This window comes from Protobothrops mucrosquamatus, unplaced genomic scaffold, assembly GCF_001527695.2.
Source record: "Protobothrops mucrosquamatus isolate PMUCROS unplaced genomic scaffold, P.Mucros_1.0 scaffold1365, whole genome shotgun sequence".
NCBI lineage: Eukaryota > Metazoa > Chordata > Lepidosauria > Squamata > Viperidae > Protobothrops > Protobothrops mucrosquamatus.
Genome location: NW_015387556.1, coordinates 66,075 through 93,639, shown reverse-complemented (window position 1 = coordinate 93,639; position 27,565 = coordinate 66,075). Strand labels below are relative to the sequence as shown.

Sequence of the window (27,565 nt, the reverse complement as noted above, 5' to 3'; positions counted from 1 at the left end):
ATACAATCAATTCTTCTGTTGTCCCAGTTGTATGAGGAATGGATTGGTCATTAAAATTATATTTCTTTCTACAATATATTTAGGTATTAGTTTGAAAAGATGTTAATATTTTTCCTGTTTTTCCTCTTGTCAGAGGTTGTAACTAGATTGTCTCCTGTTTGCTGTGAAAATATGGCCCAAAGTAAAGCAGTCTGCACTATTTTTACTTTGATACGGAGCTGCAATAGAAGTGTCCCTAGCATGGATGTTATTAAATATTCTGTCCAAGTCTTGCTTAATTTATCAAAGGTATTTATATATTTTCATGTTTGTTGAAATTAAGCTGTTTTTTATTTTTTTGTAAGTTTGTTATATAAAGTTTACAACGGTTATTATTTTCTCATTTTTAATAAGTGCCAGAATTTAAATTTCAAGTTATATTGCAAATGAGAGCTAAACTCATTTACACTATTGAAGTCTATTTCAAGTTTAATTTAATGCAGTTATAAGCCGCAGGGCCAAATAATTCATGTGAAAAGCACCAGTGATATTGGTTTTCAAAAAAAATATCAGTCTGATTAGTGTTATGTGCTATGATTCATATTGCAAAAAAAATATTCATTGTTCTTGTAGCTTATATCAGTCTGCCAAATAATCAAAAAATAGTTGAACAAAACACTTCATTACAAAAAATAATAATAGGGAAAGTAAATTTTAAATTAAGGACTAAGCATATTAGTTAGTCCCACATAGCTACTGGAACTGCTTATGAAATAATTTGTGATAATGTACCTTTAGTGAGCTTTGAATTCAGTATTATATTTGGAAAAAATATATATTTGCAGATGATGAAAAAGTACCATCTAGAAGCACTGTTGCAGTTTCCTATACTGGCAAGATATGGTTTGGAAAAACTGTATTTTGAGAGAAAGTTAAGAAAAGAAAGCCCTGGTTAGGCATTAGAAAAAAAATTGAATTTCATTAGGCAATAAAAAAAATCTTCAGGTTGATTTTCAAAACATTTAAGTAGTAAGACATTTATATGTCATAGAGGTTGGGGAGAGCAAGGTCTTATTTTTGCTAGTAAAAGAAGACATCTCTCCCCTCAATTCATAAGTTATAATCAATTCTATTATAATAGTCATTGTCCTGCCTAAGTACAATATTTTAATGTAGAATTAAGATATTTGCTAAAATAAAGTTAGTTTATTCTGCTTATATTATTCACATTTACTAACAAGTAGACAAGAATGAGTTTATTTGTACCTATGTATTGATGCTGTAAATCATTGGCATGTATTTGTCATTCTACAGTTCCAATAAGGATTTCACAAATGATGAACAATCCTAGGATTTTTGAGAATTAACTTACAACTCTTTTCATCTATTTAGTATGAAAGGACTACTGATGCTGTTTATTCGGTGGAAAATTCAGTAGGAACATTGTTGGATTTACTTCAGATGTACCGGGAAAAAGCTGGGGACAAAACTTCAGAAAAAAGTGGTAGTATTTTTACCAAGACATGTTGCTTATTTGCTCATCTCTCAAAGGACGCAAGAAGAGCTTCTGTAAGTTTTATTTGTTAACTTTTTGTGTCTTCATTATGTAAGAGTTGCCAAAATATATATTGAAATATAAATATATTCAAAAATTGGAATGCAAATTCTTTTTCTTGGTTGGGCCTGCATGCCAAAAAAATAGCTAGGACTAGTTTTGGGGTTCAGATGTAGAAACTAGTACTTGGAGGTAGCAGTGCAGTTGCTGGAGGTTTTTTAAAATAGACATAACAGTATTTTAGAATGAAATAGTGAGCAAATATTTCTACTTGCTCTCCTACTAAAATTGGTTGTTTTAAACTAAAATGTATTTTCTGAGTTGCCAAAATAATGTAAGAAGTTCACTATGCTATTATTTCATATATATATATATATGGCCAACTAACACTTGCTTATATATAATGGTTTTATATAGGATGCCGCTGACTCATCTTAAATACAGATAATCCTCATTTAGCAATTACAATTGGAATTTGCAACTTGGTTGTTAAATGAAGCAGCTGATAAGTGACTGCTTATGGTCTTACTTCAGCTTTCCTTTGCTTTCAAACCTATGAAGGTTGTAAATGTGAGGGCTACTTGCAAAGCTATTTTTTCATCATGACTGTAACTGTTCAAGCCACTAAATATGGACTACTATATAGTTAAAGGCAAGTCTTGGATATTAGATTCTAAAATGGGATTTGCTTCTCTTAGCTAAGCTGACAAATTTTAAATATGCTAAGGAAGATAGGAATTTGCTTCTTTGGGGTATATATTTGAAAGTAGACAATTTCTACTGATGTTTGCCTTTTAGTATATAGATCAGTGGTGGTGAACCTATGGCATGGGTGCCAGAGGCAGCACTCGGAGCTCTCTCTGTGCCGTTGCCCCAGCCTTGCCTCCCCCCGCGACCCCCTCACAGCAACCCCCCTGGAGGAGAGTCGCCCCCGAGCGTGGCCCACGCGGAGCAGTGCAGCCAAGCACATGGCAGCCAGGCAGCGTAGACAAGACTCTGTCCTCACGCCCCATCGCGCACAGTTGATGCTGCAGGGTGCGGGCAGAGGGCGTGGCCACCATGGCCCTGCTGGGTGATCTGTGGCAGGCCCTGGAGGCGGTGAGTGGCCTTGTGGGCAGGCGGAGCAGGGTTGGGGCCAGTTTTTGGGCGCTCGGTCTCTAAAAGGTTCGCCATCACTGATATAGATTATAAATCAGGTTGACTGGATCCCAAACATTTAGCAGTCTTTAAAAGTAGAACTTAGTTCAAACTATTCATAATTGGTAACCATACTACTTTGAAAAATTACTAGCTCTTCCTATTCTATACAATTATATGTTTTAGCAAAATATGTCTTATTTTAAGTGTTTGAATTTGTCTTTTTCTGTAGAGTGAATCCTGAATTTTGTATGGTATAGCCCAGGGGTAGGCAACCTTGGCTCTTTTATGACTCGTGGACTTCAACTCCCAGAATTCCTGAGCCAGCCAAGCCAAGGTTGCCTATCCCTGGTATAGCCTGAGACTAGCTTTAAAATGAAGTACTTGGTGTAAATGAGGAATACTGAGATAGAAAGAACATCAAATTGGTCCAATTGAAAATTTGAAAGGATTTTCAAAGATATACAGTTGTGAGGTTTCATTGAACAAATACTATATTTTAATAATAGTTGCTTATTTTTTTAGGAGATTCGAAACAATCATAAAGTAGTTGCTAGCCTTCGGAGATTATTTAAACTTACAGCTCGTAAACATCAAATGGATGGCCAAAGAATGCTTGCCAAACAAAAATTAGATGCATACATAAATGGACAGAGCTCCATTCCTGTAAAAGTAAAAATAATTTCAAGGTAAGTCTAAATTGTTGTAACTTTTAATTTTCTATTTCAAATTATACTTTTATTTTTATGGATTTCTTTTTCATCTTGTAGGCAGAGGCCAGATTGGGATTTAAGGAAAGACAATATAAGAGAGATTGTTGATCCATTGGAAGCCATTGAGATGGTAATGAACACACTTGGAATTTCTTGCAATTAAAACATGAAAGAGTTTATAATTATGACAGTTTCAGAAAAAAATGGACTGGACTTCTTGTATCTATGTACACGTTATGCAGCTGTTTTATAAAGCTTGTTTATCACTGTTGGAACTCAACTGTCAGTTAAACTAAACTTCTTATTGATATTTATCTGATGAATTAATAAAATCTCAAATGTTACTTTTATATAATTTAGAGCTACTGTGTACAATATAATAAGATTATTTTATACAATTAAACTGAAAAACTAAGGTTGTTAGTTAATGTATTGTGTATATCTTTTGCTTTAGAGAGAAATTTGAAACAAATACAGCTTAATAGCATAAAATCAGCATGTAAAACTTGTTTAAGGCTGAGCGTTGTTCTATGGGAAATTGCATTCTAAAGGACTGAACAGGATTATTGAAAGACAACACCAGAAAATAATATTTTAAGCTAACTTAAAAAGTTCTCATAGAATTACTTCCCTTATATTGAATATTTTTTCCTTGTGACACATTAAAAATATTTTTTTACATTTTGTTTTTACTTAATAAAATTATTTTCTGGTTTACGAATGGAAAGTAGCTTTTCTTTTTGATCCCGACAATGGACAAATGGATGCAAAAGTTGATGGAGTTAGCAGAGTTGGCTAAATTGACTGCTTTGATCAAAGACAAAAATACAAATACTTTTATTGCTACTTGGAAACTGCTTCTGGACTTCGTGCTTGAGGTGGAAAAAAATGAAACTTTGATTTTGGGTTTTACCAATTAGATAGAAATGGCTAGTTTAAACTATTATGTAAAAGTAAAAAAATTAAGACTTGATGTTAATGCCTTATTCTATGGAACCAAAGAGAATCAGAAGTCAATCCTTTTCTTTTTTTTCTCACTTTTCTTTTCCCTTTCCCCCTCCCTATTTTTCCTACTATTTGCTTTTGTATTTTTTTGTATGCTATAACATAAACTAATAAAACTATTTTAAAAAAGGAAAGTAGCTTTCTTATCCATAGAATTCTTATATTTTTGCTTTTCCTATTTGTTACTTCCTGAGAAGTTCTTTCACAAAATATGACTACTAAATGGAAACATCAACATGAAAAAAACTACCAGTAGTTGCAAGATTGTTTATTCATATTCAGTTCATCTCACACTCTTCAATTAGCAGTTTTATTGTCATCTTTTGTATGTTGTTCTGCTGATACACAGGTAGTCCTCGAGTTACAAATGTAATGGAGCCTGCCAATTACATTCATAATCCGAGTATTTGTTGGAGTGAATCATGTAAAATGAATGTAAAAACTCCCTGTGTTTGCCCACGCATTCGCTAATCAAATGCGCGGGTTAAGTGCACATGAGGTATCTCAGGGTGGGGAAGGCCATGGGGGGGCCTAGGGATGAAATGGCCACCTGCTTAAGACCAGTGGCCCCATTTTGCCACGCTAGATCACCTTGCAAAGATTTAGCGAGGTGTCTCCTCTCCAGCTTCTGCCACGCAAGATCATGGCCCGCCGAAGCTTCCAGTCTTGGTGCACAAAACGTTTGCGCACTGACAGGAGCCTTTGGGGCAGCAAAATTGTGCTGCCTCAAAGAATCCTATTGGCTTGCAAACACTTCGGCAAGCCTTTGCAAAAAGCTTTTGCTGGCAAAAACGGAGCCCAGGAGGGACATACTGGCCCCTCCCAGGCTTCATTCTTGATGGCAAAGGCTTTTTGCAAAGATGACTGGAGCCTACAGGGATACAATCTAACTGCACTGAAGCCTTCCCTCTGTTTATTTTTGCCCCAGATCTCGTACAGGTCTCAATTTGAAGAGAACAGAGGCCTAAAGCAGTGCAAGATTACACAAGATCAGTAGCACAAAATCTCGCGCTACTGATCTTGCGGTACTTTAGGCCTCTATTCTCTGCGAATGCACCAAAGGCCTGAAATAATGAAGCAGGCAAAGAAACTGCAGCAGAGAGGAGACAGTTCACTAATCTACTTTGCAAGGTGAGTCCATAGGCCCAATGCCTGTGGGGATCCGGTAGGGCAGGGCAAATGTTGCAGTGCCTCTGGTCATTTGTAAGGGTGAATGACTGCTGTGGTGCTGCAACATTCGTAATCTCGGGACTGTTGTAAGTACTGGTGGGGCTATGTTGCTAAGTGAAGTGTAATTCAATTACCTGTATTTGATGCCTACATATTTTTATGTGGCTGAGCCCATATTGTAGAACAACTGGAGTTTAAATAAACCCCATACCCCATAATTCACTCAAAAGATTTGTTTATTGAGGCCTTTTAATTGTATCAGTTGCTTTGGTTTTTACTGTTTTTAATACACACACAAACACACACGTGATTATCACATCTAAACAGCCTGATATGTGATTTATTCATTATTAACATGAGAGAAGATGGAAATTGGTCCTATTGCCCAAACAGGAAGTGGCAGGTAGCTTATTGCTTCCCTCAAATGAGAGAAAAAGGCACAAGAATTCTGCAGATTTCCCTGTAAGGCTTGTCTTTGATACACAGAAGTTGGTAGAATCCTTTCCTAAAGAATTTGACTTTAAATAAGCTTTTGATTTTCCTTCAAATCACAGAAGAATTAAAAGTAATTCCTACATGTTTAAATGTGTTTGCCTGTTTGATGGTAGTACTGTCCATCAATGAGTATGGCTAGCAAGCCTTTTAGTAAAAACTTCTATTTTTATTTTTTTAATAGTTGATTGCAAGGCTTTCTTTCAATAAAATGCAGCAGCCTAAGGATCTGACCTATTATTTATTTTCTTCATCCTGGCAGAGCCCAAAATAGTTTACAACAGAAGAATAAAAAACATTAATAAGGCTATTGCAATAAAACCAACATTCAATCATGAATACAAAAAATAATGCAAATTTCATTTTAAAAGAAGCAAAGTAGGTAATCTAAAAGTTATTCTTATCTCCAATTGTCTTGGTAAATATGCATGATTTTACTTAATATTTTTTTATATGTGAGTGTGGAGGAAGCAACCAACATCCCTTCATAAGAGTTCTATAACTGGAAAAAGTTCTACTAAACATGTTTTAAAAATTTTTTTTAAACAAGTTTTATTAATTTTCCAGTTTTACAGAAATCCAAATATTAAGGAAGCAGCGTGGTGATTGGGTAATCAATAGTCCAATAACAATATCTTTCGTACATATCTCAGGTTGCATCATCAAAAATTTCCTCTCTATTTCTCTTGATTATTATAATCACATTCAAATTAATACATTGCCTTTAAATCCTCAGGTGGATATCCCTTCATTCCCACACATGTTATTTGAATCAAGGGAGACCATCCAGTTATCAATTTTTCAAAGGAACTGGCCCCTTTGTAATCATTGAATTGTTGGCCTAATAGTTCAAATATCCATGTTTGGTTTAGTATATTTGTCATCAGTTCAGTCTGGTCTTCTTCCGGTTTCATCTGGCTTAAGTAAGAAGTCATGTCCATTGCTGTGATTGTTGTTNACATGTTATTTGAATCAAGGGAGACCATCCAGTTATCAATTTTTCAAAGGAACTGGCCCCTTTGTAATCATTGAATTGTTGGCCTAATAGTTCAAATATCCATGTTTGGTTTAGTATATTTGTCATCAGTTCAGTCTGGTCTTCTTCCGGTTTCATCTGGCTTAAGTAAGAAGTCATGTCCATTGCTGTGATTGTTGTTTGGTTGTCTAGGTTCTCAATATGCTGTACTTGTTGATCTTCAGCATCTTCCATCTTAGTGTTGCTTTCTTCAGTTTCTGCTGCTTTTTGAATTGCAGATTTTTTAGTTGAAATCAAGGTTTGATTATCAAAGTTCTCAATAGATTGTAATTGGTGCTCTTCTGTTGCTTTTTGAATTGTAGGTTCATCAGTTAAGTTCTGGGCTTCATTTTGTAAATTTAGGGTGGCACCTTTGTCTTTCAGTCTGGAATTCATTAGCTCAGTAGCTTCAAGGATTTTTTCAGGTTATAAGTTATAGTCAAGTTGTGGATAGTGTTCCTCCATTTCTATGGTGTTTACAGATAGTCCTTTAGTGGAGGCTGTTTTTGATAGAAGTCAGTGAATGTCCACCTCCACTATTCCTAAAAGTTGTTTTTACCACCCAGCTGTTTCAAATTCTTATCTTTTTTAGATAGTACCAAGGACAAATCTGGGCTGTAGACAGGTCTCACAGTCAACAAAAAAAATTCACTTGCTATACCAGGTTTTGCCACAAGATGTCCCCGATAGCATGTAAAGTCTTTTTCCAAACTCAAATTAGGCTTTTATCCAGTTTAATTTTTTTTCCAACTTAAAAAGTGGATAAGGTAATAGGTCCTTGTAGAAATAGGAACTTTTTGTGACCCCAAATATCCAAAAAGTGCAAGTCCAGTTATTTAGTTGTTTAGTTTAGTTGTTCTTTTCTTTTCTTTTCTTTTCAAAGCTTTATTTTCCCAGGCAGACGCTGCGATGTTAAAGAGGGGAAAAGAAATTTCAAGAGGCTTTTACAGGAAGGTAGTTGGGATACAAGAAAGGTAAGGTAAGGTCTCACCCAATTCCTCCGCGGTGCTTTCGTTGTGCTTAGTGGTAATTTTGGCTTTCGACTGGTGCGGCTTAGTGATTGGCCATGTTGATGGCCGATCTTTTCTCTGTCGGTCCAAAGGAGCTGCCTCGGATCAAACGGAAGGGCTGCCACCCTTCCGTGTTCTGTCGAGGGTCCTCCTCGCGGTCATCGCTCCTCCAGGGCAACTTTCGACCCTTTTCAGGGTCGTCTGACGAAGAAAAAGTGGATGGCGGAGAGAGCGCTCCCCCCGCGTCCACTGGTGCTCCAATCGCAAACCGGAAGCCATGTTTAAAATGTTTTAACTGCGGTAAATGTTGAACTGTGTGAGATTATGAACAAGTCCAGCCCAGTTTATTTTACTTTACATTCATAAATCCTAAATCATTTAAGAGGTAATTGATTGTCAATGCTTACAGTGAACTTGTACCACAGTATAGTATTTTTAGGAATAGTGCTATGTAGTCCTGTTTAGTTTCCAGTTTAACAGTCTAGCAATCACATCCTGCACTGGTTAAAGCTTGTATGCCACTTATAATGACAGCCTTATATATAGTGGATTAAAATAATTCAAATGTGAGATTATTAAGGCACGAAACACTTCAGTGTTGTGGAGATACTGTTTAACAAAGTGCAGATTATTACGTATAGGTATTTAAAAACCCAGCTTAGGCCTAACTTCAGTCATATGAAAGACCTTTTAACAAATGACATAAGCATTGCAGGTTTTTTTCACATTTGAATCAATCTGATGAATCTACTAAATTATGAATTAGCAATTAAATATTTTCCCCAGCCTTTTAATGTTACATTTGTAGAACTTGGAGTGGTATATTGTGAAATTCCTAAAGGAGATATTGCCTTCTTACAACTTAGATGTAAATATACATAATTCTATTTGGGGAATAAAGTTTCATAGTGAAAAGAAGAACATTTTTACCTATCAGACTTCATATAGCTGGCAAAGCCAAAAAAGTAAAAATGATATGGATTTCAGTAAAGTATTTTATGCCAGTCTGGTAGTAAGTACAGAAGAAACTATAATAGGAATTTCCCAGCTTGATTAAAGTGAGTTAATTAAGATTGAGTCTGAGGTATTTTTCCCTCAAACAGTCACTATCTAGATTGAGTAGCTGTTTAAGAAATAATCTTTCAGTTTATCTTCTGAAATCTTCCTTCCTGTCTGTCATGTTCTCCTATAAATTATTAACTGAACTGCCTTCAGAAATGGAGTAGCAAAACTGGGATAATACAAACTTGCCAGGAAGCACTCACGATGGGGTATAAAAGGTGGATGTTTTCATTTCTATTGTTTGCTGCAATAAGAAAACTTCTTGCTGAAGGTAAAAATCAAATATATGTATGTTGTGGTTAAAGTATCACTATTTTTTCAACAATTGTAAGGCAATTAATACTGATATACTAGGTTCAAAATGACTTGTGTATCATCCCCTTTTGATTATGTCTTTATTTTTAAGAAGAATATATGTAAAAATCTATGATTGCATGCATAACAAAAGGCTGAAAGTTGTGCTAGAAATCAAAAGATTTTGAATAACAATTTAATATTAACTAGGTTTTGTGTGTGTGTGGGAGGGAAACATTATAAATGGAAGGTCATGTTTATCTGGATATAACAGATAATACAATAATACAATAAGTCTCATATACAAACCCATGCATTTTAACTGCATTGTTTTGTAAGTTTTTTAAAAGGACTGGTATTTAATCAGTAGGTTCTAACATCCCTTTGACAACTTCACTTTCCAGAATGTCTAGGTCTTGTAAAGTGAGCAAACCTACATGTATAGGAGGTTTTTATTGTCAAAACTTGAGTCATGAAGTAGAAACTGGATTCTTCTGAGCATAGTCACTGATAACGTATTTTAAAGAAATGAGTTCCGTTATTTTTCCCCATTTACCTATTGCCCTTGGTTGAAATGAAGTGGTTTGAATGGTATATTTTTCATTTCTTCCTACTTGAATATTAATACATTTCTTTTAGACAAAGCTTGTGACTTCCCCAATATAGAAAATGGAAGGATTGCACTATATTATTATAGTTTTAAAAATTATTATTTTCCAATGAAGAGAGGCGAAAAACTCTCATATACCTGCTTGGCTGGGTATTCAACTGAAACTGGAAGTCAAAATGGAAGGGTAAACTGCACCAATGAAGGCTGGACACCAGTCCCCAAATGTTACAGTAAGTCCATATCCTTATCTTTCTAGTCTGGTAGAAAATAAATGTTGCAGTATTCTTCATATTATAAGAAAAAATAATAATTTATATATAAAGTTTAGCTAGGATGAACAATCTGTATATACAATTTGATAGTTCAATAACTGACAAAAAAAAGTTCAAAATTGCCATCATGTGTCAGTGGGATGCTACAACTAATTGCAAATGCAAGCTAGTTGCCAAGCACCTGAAATGTGATCACATGGCAGGATCGGCCATAAGTACTTTTAGGGGAATTTGTTGTAACATTGAATAATTGTTAAGTGTCCAGTAATTTAAGTGAGGATTATCTGTAGATTTCTCAAGTTATTAACATGGCTTCTTGATGTATGGAATTTGGTTAAGTGACTTGAGGTCCTTTCTATAAGATAATTCTTGCTATGTAAGAGTTCAGGTTTTATGAACAAAGAAAAAAATATAACATTTTTCTCATCTTTTCCTTTAACACGCTAAAGAGAAATGCATCCAACCTACTTTGGATAATGGTATTTTTTCTGATACAAAATTATCCTACGACATCTGGGAAAACTTAAAATATAGTTGCCATTCAGGCTATGAAACTCCAGGAGGCAAGAGGAATGCAAGTATACAATGTCTTCAAGATGGATGGTCAGTTCAGCCAGAGTGTATGGAAGCAACTAAAAAACCTTTCGGTAATACTAAACAACCTGTGACCCATTGGGTCATTGTTTCAAAGATATTTCCTTAAAAAAAAAAACCTGAATGACCAAAGGTAGACAAAATAACCAGTGACACTGGAAGAGTCCTCCAATTTGCTACATTGAGTTTCCTTGTGGGAAGTTGGCAGTAAGGAGGGAAATCCTTCCTTCCTTCCTTCTTTCCTCTCCCCCCCTCCCCTCCTCTTCCCTCCTCTCCGTTCCTCCCCCTCCCAAATGTTAATTCATCTAATTTCCTGCTTTTATCACTACCTGAAAGTTTTACAACTTTTCATCCTTTAACACCCATCTTCCCCAAGATAAAAAGTCTTGCAAAGATTGAGGATGCAGTTCTGTCCAGGCTTGGAGTTACCTGTGTAGAACTTGTCAATAACCCAAGAGACCAATAGAATTAAATCTGATCTTTAATTGACCAACTGAAGTCAATTAATTTGGGGGGGAAAGTGTTTTGAGTTATTTTGACTATGCTATACCTGACTTAATTTATGGTTAACTCATTACTTCCAAATTTAGGCTTCCCTCCAGATAACTTAAAGTGTCAGTGAATTATAAAATATCATCAGCAACAAATAATATGATATCCTTATACTGTATTGTTTTCTGTACATCCTATTTTTCCTCTTCCCTTTTTTCAATGCCTGTTTGGTTTTTCTACCATTTGTTTTCAGGGACTTGCTTAGTTCCAGATTTGTTGTATGGTCACTATCATACACTGCAGAGAGTGTTCAGTGTGCATGACAAGCTCAAATATGAATGCATGGATGGATATGTTACAGCTGGAGGAAACACAACAGAAGAAGCACTATGTCAGATTCAAGGGTGGTCTCTTGTTCCCAAATGTACAAGTAAGTTAATTTACAAGACTTTGCTTTAGGCCAAGAAGACTACATTCCAACTAGCTGGTACCTGTCAACCCTGAAAAATAGGTCACTTATGCATGTTCATTCTTATTTTGCCTTGCTTCTTAGAGTTAGAGTGTTCATCTCCAAATCCTATTGAGCATGGAAAAGTCTATCCCAAGAAAGGCAATTATGAAGAAGGAGATGTAATTCAGATTATCTGTTTGGAAGGTTATACTTTAAGAGGATCTGAGTTAATTCAGTGTTATTACTTTGGCTGGTATCCACAATTTCCAATATGTGAAGGTACTGCTTTTATACTACTCATAGATCCCTATAATTTTGTTTGTATAATTGCTCATCTCACAAATATGACTCTGGCATACTAAATAACAACAACAGCAAAAAAGCCTAATAAAAATCTATTACAGACAATAAAAGAAACTGAAAATCATTTAGAAATCTATCTGCAGGACAGTTCACTTAATTTTCCTAGCAACAGAGACACTTTGTAGACTCCATGCCAACATTCCTGGATTCCCACAGCCAGATAGTAAAGCTCTGTTTTCAGGCCTTTGAGTAAAGTCAGCAAGGTCAGGGCCAATCTTAGGGGAGAATGACCTTTCACACGGTGGGTGCCACAGCAGAAAAGAATGAAGCTCATCGTGAGATGAACTTCTTTTATGGATAGGACCTGCAACATACCACTCTCGCCAGACCTGATGGGATGGGTAGATGTGATTGGGGAGAGGCAGTCTCTCGAACAACTCAGTCCCATACCATATTTAAAGTTCAAACAGGTGAATGCACTCCTCATAGGAGGTCCTATTAAATTTGCCTTCCAACAGAGCAGATGTTAATCAAGTTTGAGAATAGTCAGGCAGGAAAGATACTTGGCGTGCTTCAAAACTGAATTAAGAATCCAGAGTTTAAAGAGTAGGTCATTTTGCCATTATCAGTCAGGACTTGCTGCTTGAGGGGCATAGCCCCAAAATAGCTAAAACTTTGAAGATAGAGTAGAAGTTGTTAGAGCAACAGGGATCATTGGACAAGAGTTAAGCTTTGACCATAGAATTAAAATTATCAGGCATACATGACCCTCAATTTCGGTAAAACAACCTTCATTAATATTTTCATTATACAATATATTCCTGTTTCCTATGCTTCATCAAAATCCCCGATTATGTAATTTGCTTTAAATAAGTTGCAGAAATAGTTAGGAAGGAAAAATTATACTGCATCGTTAACTGAGGAACATAAGCCGAATGCTCATTTTTTAATATGTAGTATGTTTATTTTTATAATTATTTTTTCCAAGTAGGTGTGTTTCACATTTTGGTTACCTGGAGGCCTGTGAAGGTTATTTTGATTTCACTTCACTTATTATCTTTGAAAAGTGTAGTAAGTGCAATGTACTTGATTTTTTTTAGTAAAAATTAATGATGTTTTGTGTCTGTTTTAGTCCAAGATTTCTTTGGATATGGCTTTTTTGAAAGAGTGTACTGTAAAGCTTTTACTAAAATAAAATGGTATTTTGCTATTGTTTATTGTTTATTATTCTGATTACAGAAAGAAGAAACAAATGCCCTCCCCCACCTCAGCCCCCAAATACCAAATTGCTAACCAATTTAAGAACCTACCGTCAGGGAGACATAATACATTATCAGTGTGAGCATTCATTCCAGCTTAATGGAATGGGAGAAATCCAATGTGAGAATGGGAAATGGACTTCACTTCCCAAATGCATAGGTATGACTCTAAATATTAGTGTTAAATAATTATATAATGGAAGATGGAAGTTTAGTATATAATGTAATGCCTATGTTGTGTATTTTCTCTGCAAATATAAATGTGATACGCATTCAGGGCTATTTAGTCATCCAAAAATGAGTATTTTAAATATCAGACATTCTGGATAGCTAGTTCTGTCCAAGAGATTTAAATCATATTATATCTGTAAGAATATCTTTATTCTCAGAACTAAAAGCTGTCCCTTTTCTAAGTCAGAGAGGCAGTAGGAAATTGATTAGTACCAAGCACATCCTTTTGCTGAGTCCTGAATTTTCCTAGCTATGACTTTGGCTCTCTTAATGCCAACGTGTTGAGAAAGAGAAAAGGCAAATGTGTAACTTAAAAATGCAAGAGGATTGAAATCCTATTTACTGTATGTAATAATTGTGATTAAGTATAGTTTAGCATCACTAGATTGTAGTTCTTGTACTTTTGTTTCCATCATTTTTATTTCTCAGATGTGGGCAGGGCATCAACCACAGAAGATTATCGGACTGTAGAAACTGGTGGGAACTGCAATTCGCCCCCTATAGTTAAAAATAGTATTACTATTAATGATATTGGTCAATTGGCAAGTTACAGTCCTGGATCTTTAGTGGAATATGCATGTCATCCTTTACATATAATGAAAGGATCCAGTACAGTTCATTGTATCCATGGAGCTTGGACTGAGCCACCAACTTGTTTAGGTAAGCTTTGAAGAATAAATATTGTACATTATATAAATGGTTAAACTGAAGAATACTATGAAAGCCTGAATAAAGGAATGATGTAATGCCAGATCTTACTATTTTTAAATCTTAGCACATTTGTCAGCTTTCATTCAAGATCTTCTGGAATATTTCTAGATATTTCTATGTATTACAGGAATATTGAAAACTAGTTATCGTGGACATTTCCCCAAGAATGATGAATGAGCTCAGAACTCTATGTTAAAAGTTCTCATCCCTGATATGGCCACATGTATCATCTTTTTATTTTATATAAAATAATATCTTATATTATTCTGCTTCAACAATATATCTCTGGGGACTTCCGGTTTAGCGACCGGTTGCGGGCTTGCGGATTCTCTGCACTGTGGCTAATTTCGCCCTGCCAGGGGACCCTAAATGGGTCTAAGTTGCCCCAGAGAGGCGACGAAGAAAGAAGGGTGCTCCAGCGATTCTGGAACAGCAGCGGCCATTCCGTTCGATTTGGGGAAAGCCTTCTAGACAGACTTGGCAAAATCTGGGAAAAGCTAATCTGTGTCTGTGACCTTCAAAGCTTTAACAACAAAGAACAGCTGTGGCAAAAAAGCAGCTGTAGACAAAGATAAAATTATAAATTTCAGAAAACAAATTTTTTTTTTGAACTATTTGGATTACAAATATCTATCTAAAGGGACCCTAAAGCTATTTGCAGAGAAAAGAAAGGAAAACTCAGATTCTTGGCTATCATGGATCAGAGACATGTAGAAAGAACATATCAAGAAAACATAAATATTTCACAGGAGGAGATATATAGTATACTGCAACTAATTCAAACAACAATGATTTTAAACCACAAAGAAATCCAAAACAACTTTGAAAATATAAATCAATCTATTTCCAAGTTAACTCTACAACAAAAAAATTCCCAGAAAACAACAACAGAGAAGGAGCAGATAAAACAGATAAATGGATATAGAATTGAGAATAGAGACTTAAAGATGGAACTTAACAAAACAAGGAAACATGATTTAATCCTAGTGGGAAAAAATTCACAAGAATCGGGAAAAAAACCTTATCCTTTAAGACTACAAAATAAATCTGAGGACAAAAAAACAGATTGGATAAAATGGACTGTAGAGATGTCAGGAACATCGGAGAGAAAGAAAATGATAAGAGAAGCAGAGAGAAAGAAAAAGAAAAAGATTTTCAACAAACATGGAAAGGCAGAAGTCCCACACAAAGACACTTCTCATGATTTACTTTTTATATCTATAGCAACATTTACGAACATACGGAAAAACTTTTTGATTCAGCAAAATACATTGATTAAGAAAGACATTGGGCAAAAGAAAAAGACTAAAGTGGAAACTAAGAAAATAGATGATGGGACTTACCAGAGAGAATACTTAAAAAAGAAACATTTGTTTGAATATGGTTAAAGAAATAGAAAAGTTTTGGAATGTATATATCATTCTAAGAGGGATGAATTCTCTAAATATAATATAGTATGCTTTTTTCCCTTTTTTATTCTCTTTCTTGATATGAGTAATATAAAAAAGTTGAAATGACTTAGATAAAGGATATTTAAATGTGACTGAATTTAAGAAAATTATAATGGATAAAATGTTTTGAATAAGAGTTAAAGACTAGATGACTAGATGTATTAAATGGAATGTTTAAAGATTAAACATATTTTTAATTATGGTTAAAAAGAATAAGACATTTAGGAAATAAATACATATTAGCTTAGGACAGTTATATATTTTAAGTAGTATGTTATTTTTTATGTTTCTTTACTCTTGCTTTTCTTTCTTTTTTCTACTGTTTTATCTATTTCTTAAGAAATGTAAAAGTGTGAGATGGTTCATATGGAAAAATAGAGTTAAATTCTTAAATGTAATTAATTTTTGAGAAAATCTAAACCAATAAGAATATCTAGAATTTGGTGGGAGAAACAAATTAAAATAAGGACTATAAGAGGATCTATGATAAGGCAACCAGAATGATTGGATAGAAAAGAAATATTATATTGATGTAATTATTATTTTTAGGACTATTGGGAAAAATTATATATTTAATTGTTATCTATCAAAACAATAAGAATTGTATTAACTTAATGTTTGCAAAAGAGGATATTCTGGGAAAAGAGGAAATCAACTAAAACTATTATGTGGATTATGGATTATAGAAATCAATTGTTAGTGATTGTTTTACAAATATAACCCAGACAACACACTGTTCACCAATTATTAAGTGATTAAAAAAAAATCAATAAGATATTACAAAAAACAAAACAAAACAGTATATCTCTGGATGCTAATCCTATTTATATATTGCAGATGGAAAATATTAGACTAAAAGACCACTATAGTATATTACTATTCTATGAAATTTTTATTTACAAACTAGCCTAAATAAATATGCAGCATGAGGTTTCTATAAATCTGATAATTATTCTTTTAAAATATAATGGTAGTTTCTCTCCAAACAATTCCAAAACTTGTCTCCAAAAATTTCTTCTCCAAAACCGTTTGAAAACTGATTGCTCTAAGTGTGGTTAAAACACAACACTTGACCAGCATAGTTAACATTCAACATGTATTTGAACGTATCGTTTGGTTATCACAATTGACATTATCCCCATTTTATAAGACATAGGTAACAATAGTCATGCTCTGCCCATGATACATTTTGTGTTATGGACTGAGCTGCTGCAATGTGAAAAATATATGAAAGGATTAACCAGTTGTTTTTTTGATACTGGGGACCATGATTCTGATAGTGCTGTTGATCACCACAAGGCTTTACTCACTAGGCCAGGAGACTATCAAAGAAAGAAAATCATTGTTAACCATAAATGAAGAATGTTCTCCTTTCTCATCTCCCAATATCAACAATCAACTAGATTTGTGACTTGGTAAATTACTGAGTACCAATAATTTTCTAACTTAATATATTATTGTTAAATCTTGTCTTACAGAGCCATGTTTAGCTAGGGAAGAAATTCCTGGCAATTACAACCTAGAAATGAAATGGAAGCTTGAAGAAGAGTGGTACTTCATGCATGGCGGTTTTATTGAATTTGTATGTAAACCAGGATATGTTTTGCCACCCTTAGTCTCAGAATCCGAATTGCTGGTGCAATGTAATGATGGACAATTGAAATATCCTCAGTGTATTTCCAAAGGTAAAATAATGCTATTCTTAGCAAAAGTTTTATCTGGAGTTTGCCAAATTCTAAGATCCTCAGACAGCAACCATTCACAGTTATGGCAGTGATGAAAAAATAACTTTGCAACCAATGCCCATGTTTATGACCTTTGCAGAACCAATTGCAAACAAGGATTGCTGGTATATCACCGGTGTTGAAAAAGTCAATCCTTGTATAAATGTTATTCTTTTATATAAAAACATAGTCATAGCTACTTTGATTCATATTGCATTTTGATTTCAAAATTTTTATTTGTTTATCAAAATATAAAATATAGAAATACAAAATACAAAAATAATGGTAAAAAGGGAGGAATGGGGGAAGAGAGAAATGCATGAGGTAGAGGGGAAAATGCATTGACTTCCAACTCTTTTGGTGCAGTAGAGTAAGATAATAATATGAAACCTCAACTTTTTACTTTTATATAATAATATATACTAACCATTTCTATAACAACAAACATATCATTTGGCTGATATTGTAAAGCTGAGCCACTGTTTGTGGATGAAATATCTAGGCATATGTAGGAAGATACCTTAACAAAAAGGGAGGCTGATATCCATATACTATTTTTGGACTTTATAATCCATTTGTTTTGAACTCCATTTATATTATAGTGTCCCTTAAGGAACTGTCATGACAAATGATATTCCTCTTTGTTCTCATAACAGCCTTATTTTACATTTTTCATAGCAACTTTTCATCCAATTGTATCTTTTGCTCAGTACATAGCTAAAACATTTACTTTTTTAAAAAAACAAAAGGAAACTAGTTTTTTTCTGTCATTAATAGGATATCATACTGTCATTTTATTTTATTTTTGTGATGATGTCACAAAGATGAGAATGATGATGCTAACTCTCATTTTGAATGGGGAAGCATTTTTACCCCAATTTTGCAGTTTACCACTTTCTATAAAATAGAGATTGCAGGAGAAAATTCATACAAAACTGCCTGTCTTCTCTCCATTTTAAAACTGATTTTAGCCATAAAACATTACTGTCTTATGCTGCCTTTATTTTCTCCACTGTGTTTTGCAGGCTTAAGTGCTAACTGTGGTCCTCCACCTTCCATAGAAAATGGGGTTATTATGGGCTCATTAACAGAAAACTATGAAGATGGTTCAACAATACAGTACAGTTGCAATGAATATCATGTTTTGCAAGGTTCCATAACAGTCTTTTGTTCAAGGAGCCAATGGACTACTCCACCTGTTTGTATAGGTATTGTACATTATTGTTATCATTATAACACATATCCAAATAAACATGCAGCTTCAATATGTTTTAGAAAATTATTGGTGTCTTCAATCTTAAATGGGGGGGGGGGCTCCATATAAAGTTCTCCAATTGCTGAATTATATTACATGGCAATGAATTAGATGTTATGATTGTGCATTGTAGCACTGGAATGAAAGCTCATTTTGGTATATAACATTAATAGGAATAGACTCTCTTGAGGAATATGATTCTCATTCTGTGCTCAGTCTGAATGTTAATTCGTTGGAGCTTCAGTGGATTGGTTTTGAATTAAAGGGTGGATGTAATAACATCTCCCTGATTCATGATTTGATAGTGGATAAGAGGGTTGATTGATCATGTATTACTGAAATCTGATTGGGCATAGAGGAGTATATTCCCCTTTCAGAAATGAGACTATCTGGGTTTCAAGTGTGGCTCCAGTTGCCACTCTTGGTGATGAAGTGGCTATTGTTATCAGAGATGTTGTTGACTTTCAGAGGCATTGCCCCATAGATAATCAGTTGTGAGACCCCATTGATAAGTTTAGTCTCTAGAAAGTAACTTTAATTGTTGCTGTTGTATCGTATTCCTGAGATTCCTTGCCTGAGTTGCTCAATGCAGTGGGCAGTTAATGTTAGAATTCCCCAGACTTACTGTATTGGGGCACTTCAACCTGCCTTCCCTAGAGATAGAGCAGGAAACAGCTCAGAAGTTCCTGGCCACCATGGAAACTAGCGATCTCACTCAGATTATCTTACCTCAGTGGTGTTAGCCCTTTGTGGTAGTTCAGAGAAGAAACACAACAATGAATACTAGCTTTATCTTCAAATTATCTATCAAATGTAAGGGTCCCCAATTCCCGGTCCATGGACTGGCACCAGTCCGTGGCATGCTAGAAACTGGGCCATGCAAACAAGTGAAATCCCATCTGTGGGATGCAAGCAGCACATGAACCCATGCCCCTTCTGGTCCGTGGAAAAACCTCTCTCCACAGAACCGGTCCCTGGGTGCCCAAAGGATTGGGGACTGCTGATCTAATGAGTGAAATTATGCAAATTGTTGATAATTCTAATGTATGAAGTTGTAGTTTATTAATGTTTACACTTTATCAGATGCAATGTAAGAAAATCATAGTATCTAAGGGAAATGTCTTACTAAATTTCATGGTATGGTAAAAAAATAATAATATTCTGTTTATTTTCTGAAGAGCCATGTACCTTGTCACAGGAAGAGATGGCAAAAAATAATTTGCATTTGAGATGGAGTTTTGACAATCGACCTTATTTTCTTCATGGAGAATTTGTTGAATTTGTATGCAAAGCATACCACACTACACTTCTATCAAGTTCATCCTCTGATTTTAGAGTACAGTGTCAGAATGGACAACTATTGTATCCACAATGTGTTAGGAGTATATAGTAAGTAGAACATTATTGGTAATATATTTTCATACTTACACAGTTCTATGTTTTCCTTATTCATATGTATTTTAAGGATTTGGCCATATTGGCTACCATAATGGTATTGAGACAATGTATATTAAAAACATTTCTCTAAAGCATTCAAACAATTATTGCTACCTCAAAAATACCATCAGTTTCCAAGGATTCCCCCTTTGGTTTCTTCCATTCTGCCATAATTAGAAAAATAAAAGATTGTTATTTCTTAATTTATTAAAGCTCAGTTGAGCCTGTTTTATTAAATGAAACATTTCTAACCAAGATGTAGCTTGGTTCAGGCACTATAGAACATTTGATGGATATTTATACAATGCACCTTATATTGTATAAAACACTTAGTTAAATAGAGGAAGGGAAAGTATTCCGGTATGTGGAACATAAAAGGAGATTAATGCATTAGACAGTGTCAGTCTGTTCACGAATATGAAAAAACATATTGTTATACAATTCTTCCTCTTTTTTTTTTTAAGATGAGAGATCAGTTGAAAGAAAATGCAGCGTTTTGCCACAGGTTAATTGGAAGTTACATAGCTTTATATAACCTCTTCTTTTTCAGCTGAGCAGTACTGCTGTTTTATTACTTATGAATAATTAATATTACATACTAAACCAAGTTTTAGAAGTGCTGGTTATAGTTATGTACTTTGTCTCTCTTTCTAAGTAACGCTTAATGTATTTGTTTTTCTTTAGGTAAGAAAATGGAAAAAAACGTTGAGTGACTTCTTTGCCTCATACCATGTTGGAAGAAGCATGCAAATTAACTTACATTATGTACCTTTTTTTTTTTTTTACTGCTGGAAGACTATAGTCACTCAGGTTGATTGGAATAGCTGTTGATTTTAGCATGCAACATCATTTGAAGATGCTTGTAAACAGAGTAATTCTGTGATCAATATTTATTACTGCAATAAATGTTCATATTTATTACAATAAACATCACCTTTGCATTTACTCACTTTTAAAATACCAAATGTATGAAATGTTATTCTTTTTTTCTTATTAATAATTTACTGAACAAGGCTTTTTCATATCTGAGACTAATCAGCATGTTCCGAGTACTCTTAGGTGACAGGGTAACAGACAAACCAAAGAGAAAGTTTATTAATAGCAGACATTATATATCAAGTGTATTCTTAAAAATATCTGCTTAACAAAATAAAAGGCTCTCAGAATGCACTTTTTCTAATACAGAAATCTTAATGGTCTTCCATGAAGATCCCTGATATGCTATAGGTATCACAGAGTAATCAGATTTTATAATCAGTGTATAATGCAAAGACATGCTCTTTTTGATTACCTATGCCCAGAATCTAATGTATTTCCTAAGAAAATCTCCAAAGCAGCTTTCCTAAAGCTCATATTGGCTAGAAATTATCCCTTTAACTGCACCTTCCAACTCCCTCTCTCCAGTTTATTCCTTGTAATATCTGAAGAATGAGCTCACTGTAGCCGTTCTTTAATTGGTAGTTACAATACCCAATCTTCCCAGTATTCATCCATGAAAACAATTATTCCCTTTAACCTTGGGATACAGAGTTTGGTGAGCCACTGCTTCTTCAGAACTCAGTAGCTTCATCCATTGTACAATTCCAGAGGGAACCCAAATTGCTATGATTGCTCGTCCTCAGAGAATCCTAGAAACTCTTCTGTGAAAAAAGTCAAGAGCAGAACCTCTGCTATCTGATCTGAGAGATTCATTGCAAAGAAGTACAGCTCAGGTAAAGAGACTGCCTTGACACTGAGTCTCCACTCCCAGGTGTAAAGGAGACAGAGATCTGAATGCTTTGCCATTTCATCCTCAGCAACTGCTTGAACAACAGATAGTGTATCTTGGATGGGGATATTTGAAGATCAGTATCAAGATGAATGAGGACCTGGTATCTCTCTCCCTTTTCTACATCACTGGAAATATTGAGCAATCTATCACACTTTTCCAGCTAATCTCTTCATACCAAGGCCATCCTTCACAATCTGATTCAATTAGTGAGCAACATAGATGACCCTAACAAAGATTCCTAATGGGTTGCCCTTTTCATGCTCTACTGCCTGGCTATGATTGAGATCTAGCAACTCAATATGCATAACTCATCTGCTGTATGAGTCATGTTCATTACCCACCATGAAGCAGTACCCATTTCTCATGTTCTGCATCATGAGAAGTGCTGTGCTTGTTGTGGAAGACATTAGGAACAGGAATAGCACTACTACCCCATTGTGCTTTAAAACATTCTCTGAGTGGTTTATAATGTCAGCATTTTGGCCCCAACAATCTGGGTCCTCATTTTACTGACCCTGGAAGGATGGAAGGCTGAGTCAACTTTGAGCCCCATCAGGATCAAACTCAACGTTTGCCTGCAGTAGTTGCATTCCAACTACTGTGCCACCAGGGCTCTTCATTCTTTTATTTTCACCCCATTGACAACAGTACATGCTGAGGAAAAGGTAAGAAGACACAGCTCACTTCAACTGGACCAAGGTAAAATGAACATAAGAACTTCAGCTTATTGCTTGCACTATTCACAACACTTTCTTGCTGCATCTATGATTAGGGTAGGTACTGCCTGCCTGGCAAAGTTGCTGGGTAAGAAGATAAAGCAGTTGGTGCAATCAGATGGAAAAAGTGGCAGACTCCATTCTCCTCCAATGTACAGAATAGCTAGCTAGTCATACAAAAGTATCATCTAGTATTTTTGAATTACTCTGCTGCTTGCTGCCAAATGACTGCTTCAATCTCTGGAAGGATCTTGATGTTTGAGAGCCAGTGACTTTTTGCTGGTGAGCAATATGGGTTCTGTTGTAATGTCAGAGATAGGCAAAACAGGTGATTTAGTGCTGCCAAGAAGGAAAGTGCCCCCCCATTTATATATTGCAGTGGTTGCAAACAGCCCAGAACAGATCTTTTAAACACCTTAGATTGCTACTACACCACCATGCTTGTTTTCTAGTGTGGAGAGAGTTTCCTCCTTTAAATTCCTGGGAGTCTACCTCTGTGAAGATCTTACCTGGAAAACTAATACAGCCCAGGTGGCCAGAAAGGCCCAACAGAGACTCCACTTCCTCAGGGTTTTGCGGAAGAACAGGGTAGAATGACGACTTATGACCTTCTTCTACCGGTCTACTATTGAAAGCGTTCTCACATATTGTATTGTGGTTTGGTATGCTGAATTGACAGTCACAGACAGGAAGGTATTGCAGAGGGTGGTGAGCATGGCACAAGACATCGTGGGCTGTTCCCTGACTCCACTGGATGACATCGCCAGGGCCCATTGCCTTGGCAGAGTGAGGAAAATTCTCAGGGATGACTCACACCCTGGTTGGTACCTTTTTACTCTCCTACCATCGGGTAGGAGATACAGAAACATAGCCAGCCGTACCAACAGGCTGAAGAACAGCTTTTATCCATGGGCCGTCAGGCTTCTGAATGGGACATAGCTTTATAACTTTATGCATGACAGACTCGTGAGGCCGGCGTGATGTGCAATTAGTTCACAGGGTGAAATAAGTTGGGGGTTTGTAGTCACTGTGAGTTTGTGGTGAGGGGGGGCACATAGGGAGGCTCAGCCAATTTCACTGTATACATGTTATACTTTGATAATAAAGGGTTTATTATTAGTAGTAGTGGGTGATCCGCTCGGTTCCCGATACCACCACATGCCATTGTCTCAGATTCAGAAAGAATCTTCTTCTTCACCCTGACCTTTGGCCTCAACTCTTGGGTTTCTAATGGAGGGAGCAGACTGACTGCAGGTAAGTGCTCACTTATCAATTGTCACATACAGCAATAGTTCAAATTGATGACAGTTCTAGAAAAAAGAAACCTTTGTGACCAATCCTCATAATTACAATTGTTGACATCCTGCAGACACATGATAACGGATCACGTGCTTCACAAAAAGCTTGTGAATTCCAGGTAACAGAATCACTTTTGCCTCAGGATGAGGAGGAATAGTACTAAATAGTACTAAAACCATTTCTTACAGCATGATTTTATTACTCTGCTCCTCTCCCTTTGTGTAGGGAACCTTGGCTAGGCCTTCTAATTCTGTAATTGGCCTTACTCTCTCAGCTATGGCTTATTCCATTGTTTTATTTCTTAAGGCACGGGTGTCAAACTCGATTGCGTCATGTGACATATTGTGATGCATCGTGACATTTTTTGCCTTTGCGGAGTTGAGGTGGGTGTGGCCTGCACATGATGCATCTGGCCCATGGACCGCCAGTTTGACACTCCTGACTTAAGGGAAGCCCTAAACTGAAGGGTGAGGAGAAGCTTTAAAGGCAAAACAGATCCTTTTTTAAAACAGAAGAAGATTCCGGTTTAGAATGTGGACATATACTGTATCTAGTAAGCAGCAGTAAATACACACAAATATAACTGGAAGAATGATTTCCCCAAAATAGAGGATAAGCAGCCTTTCCCAATATTCTTTTGCTCAAATGTCTCTCTCCCACTTGCTCAGTAGAGATCATTCAGCATATTTGTACACGAATTTTCAGGTCTCAGAAACTCCCATGTGGGCTTTGTTGCATAAGAATTAGTTTAGGAATTTCAAGTCTGTTCCCCATAGTCCTTGACTTTCCTTTATAATACAGGTTTCTAATAAACACAGAAGTCTTGTGGACTTTGGAGTCTGAATAAGTAAATAATCAGTTTTGTGGATCCAGAGGTGAAAAACCTTTCCAAGGACAGTCATTGGTGTCAGTGATTAAAAGTCTCAACTGTACAGTGCAGAGGTTGACAATCAAATACCGACATGCGCTGTTTTGGCTATATAATTTTTGTCCTATTATGGACAAATTGTGTTCTCCAGAAGGGTAAGTTATTTAAGAAAAAGTAAAAGTTGTCTTTTTTGCAAGGCAAATGGATTTTTGTTAGTACTTTTAAAGAAAAGTAAAGATAAATATCAATTATTTTAAAATAAGACTTATAAAACAAGAACATGTCATGAGAAAATTGTGATTTACCATATATGTGTCTAAATCAGATAATAGATTTGTTCTTTATGTTGCAGCGCATATATATTGGCTAAGTAATTGTGGTTAGATGCTCAATTATATCTATTCAGCTTATATGCTGAAATGTAATACATAATGATACTTGATGGCCTTTTCTGAATTTTGCAATAGTTACAGAATTCACAGGCACTTTGCATGGATGCATGTATATATCTGTTGTGGCATCTAGCCACCTTTATTTTATTTTAAAATTTGGGGTTCTATATTCCACTTCAACTGATGCAATAATTGCCGGTGACAAGTATGTGTGGGTTTATCATTAAATTATTGGTAAACAATGAGGTTAGATGAAAATGAAATACTGATGGTGTATTATGTTGTAAGTAAAAGAAAGACTTGGTTGAAGTTCTCATTAAATAATCAACTGATTTTTATTAATCAATTATTAATAATTCAGTTATTAGATGGAATTGAGAAAGCTGTTTTAGTTAGCAGGTTTTGAAAAACCAATGAATTATTTGTTATATAATATGTTGTACTTGTAGATAGTTGTTGACAGGGAAAACTGGTTGCAAAAATTTTTTGGCTGGGTTTCAGTACCAGTTTTGTACTTTGACAAGGCAAACACACATATTATACTCTAACCTCTAGTTACAAACCCGTGCATTTGAAGAAATAGGTAAAGTTTGCAAAAGTTTATGGCAAAATAACTTTTGCTAGGGTTTAAGAAGCTTCAAGTTGTCACCGATATTTTTGTATTGTTTCCCAGTTGAACACATTACCATGGAATTGTTATTCTATGCACTGAGGAATATTAATAGCATCCATCGAAGGCTGCACTTAATGTTTTCTCTGAGGATAAATGCCACAGTTGGTGGGACAACAATGCAAAATGTGAAGTGCTATGTCACACATATGATCAAAGGCCAGGATCTCTGTGTGTGTATGTTTGTGTGATTTGTTTTTTCTTTTCTTATTCAATTTTTGAATAATTGTTTAAGCATATATAGGAAAACCAGACTACTGCTTTTGAACAATGATGGGCTGCGGTGTGCACCTTTGGAGCTGGCTAACAGATTGACATGGGGTTCCTTGTTTAATCCCTACCACTGCTTGTTGTGTACAAATATGAAGTCATTGTGAAAATGCTGGGGAAAAGTCTGAGCAATAAGGCAGTTTTCATGGTCATAGTCAAATATACTGTATATCTTAAGAACAGCAGGCAGACAAGTGTATAATAATAATGGTATGTGAGAAAGGCCTTGGGAAGCTGGGCAAAGAGACCAAGGGAATATCCTTGAGAGACCAGGTAAGAGATAGAATAGCCCACAGCTAGATAGTACATGAGGCAAATGCTCAGAAGAGATTCTTTCTAGTTTCTCCGGCTGAAATCAGGGTTATGTGATTACCATTTGCAACCTTCCCAGGAAGGGGAAAAAGTCACAATATGTCACGCGACGTCACATGACGTCGCAAATTTGACATGCCTGCTATAAAAGAAAAAAGAAAACAGTTTCACAGAAAGGGTGCACAACTGATATTGAAATTAATGGAATTTAGGTTTCACATAATAATTACATTTGTTGATTTCAATGTGGGTGCAAAGTAGTTTAATTAAAAAAATATTTTTTGGGGGAATCAGTTCTTTCTGATAAATAGAAGGACTTACAAATGATTCTTTAAATGAGAATGGGAAGTAGCCATTGCATTTACATTTTGCAGAAAACAAATTACTGACAGGCAAGGAATTTTTACTCCCAAAGAAATGGCAGAGCTTATAAGTGCAGAAAAAGGTCATTAACTTATTCCATTAATAGAAATTAAGTTCTTCTCTCTGCAAAACATGGCATAATTGCACACCAGAACGACTAGACATAAGGACAGGTTTTTTCCCCGTGCCCTCACTCTGCTTAACAACTAATTCCTACAACACTGTCAAAATACTAGTAAAGCTGTATTACTATTATATTCCTCATCTTTCCTATTGCCTATCTTTATCTTTTTATGATTATAACTTGCTGCTTGTATCTTACAATTTATATTGAGGTTTTTTTTGTACCCTAGTATGATTTATGTTGTTTGCTTAGCTAGTACTCTATGACTATCACTAAGTGTTGCATCTTATGATTTATGATGAAGTGTTGTATTTCACGATTTATGATGAATGTATTTTCATGTTGTATATGATCACGATTATCACTATTATTTGTATGTACACTGAGAGCTTATGCACCGGAGACAAATTCCTTGTGTGTCCAACCACAGTTGGCCAATAAAATAATTCTATTCTATAATAATAATAGTAATAATAATAGTAATAATAGTAATAATAATAGTAATAATAATAGTAATAATAATAGTAATAATAATAATAATAATAATAATAATAATAA

At 35.2% G+C, this 27,565-nt stretch overlaps 2 protein-coding genes across 2 annotated transcripts in view; both read left to right on the top strand.

Moving 5' to 3' along the window:
* The window catches only part of ASPM (abnormal spindle microtubule assembly), a 25,236-nt gene extending 21,077 nt beyond the window's left edge, over positions 1–4,159 (top strand). Inside the window, exons 21-24 of the mRNA XM_029285171.1 lie at positions 134–288; positions 1,372–1,548; positions 3,197–3,360; positions 3,442–4,159. Coding sequence (XP_029141004.1) covers positions 134–288; positions 1,372–1,548; positions 3,197–3,360; positions 3,442–3,547 — 602 coding nt within the window. The 3' untranslated portion in view covers positions 3,548–4,159. The remainder of the gene's footprint in view (positions 1–133; positions 289–1,371; positions 1,549–3,196; positions 3,361–3,441) is intronic.
* Positions 4,160–9,342: 5,183 nt separating this feature from the next.
* F13B (coagulation factor XIII B chain) lies at positions 9,343–26,272 on the top strand. The gene is made up of 11 exons (XM_029285173.1): positions 9,343–9,409; positions 10,072–10,272; positions 10,764–10,961; positions 11,654–11,830; positions 11,954–12,130; positions 13,394–13,579; positions 14,068–14,304; positions 17,285–17,491; positions 18,556–18,738; positions 19,964–20,160; positions 26,249–26,272. The coding sequence occupies exons 1-11, from the start codon at positions 9,343–9,345 to the stop codon at positions 26,270–26,272; spliced, it is 1,854 nt and encodes a 617-aa protein (XP_029141006.1).
* Positions 26,273–27,565: the final 1,293 nt, after the last annotated feature.

Coding starts and splice junctions, on each gene's coding strand:
- F13B (XM_029285173.1), top strand. CDS start 9,343: ATGGGGTATAAAAGGTGGATGTTTTCATTTCTATTGTTTGCTGCAATA. Junction 10,273..10,763: donor ACCAGTCCCCAAATGTTACA/GTAAGTCCATAT, acceptor AACACGCTAAAG/AGAAATGCATCCAACCTACT. Junction 20,161..26,248: donor AACTATTGTATCCACAATGT/GTTAGGAGTATA, acceptor GCTGGCTAACAG/ATTGACATGGGGTTCCTTGT.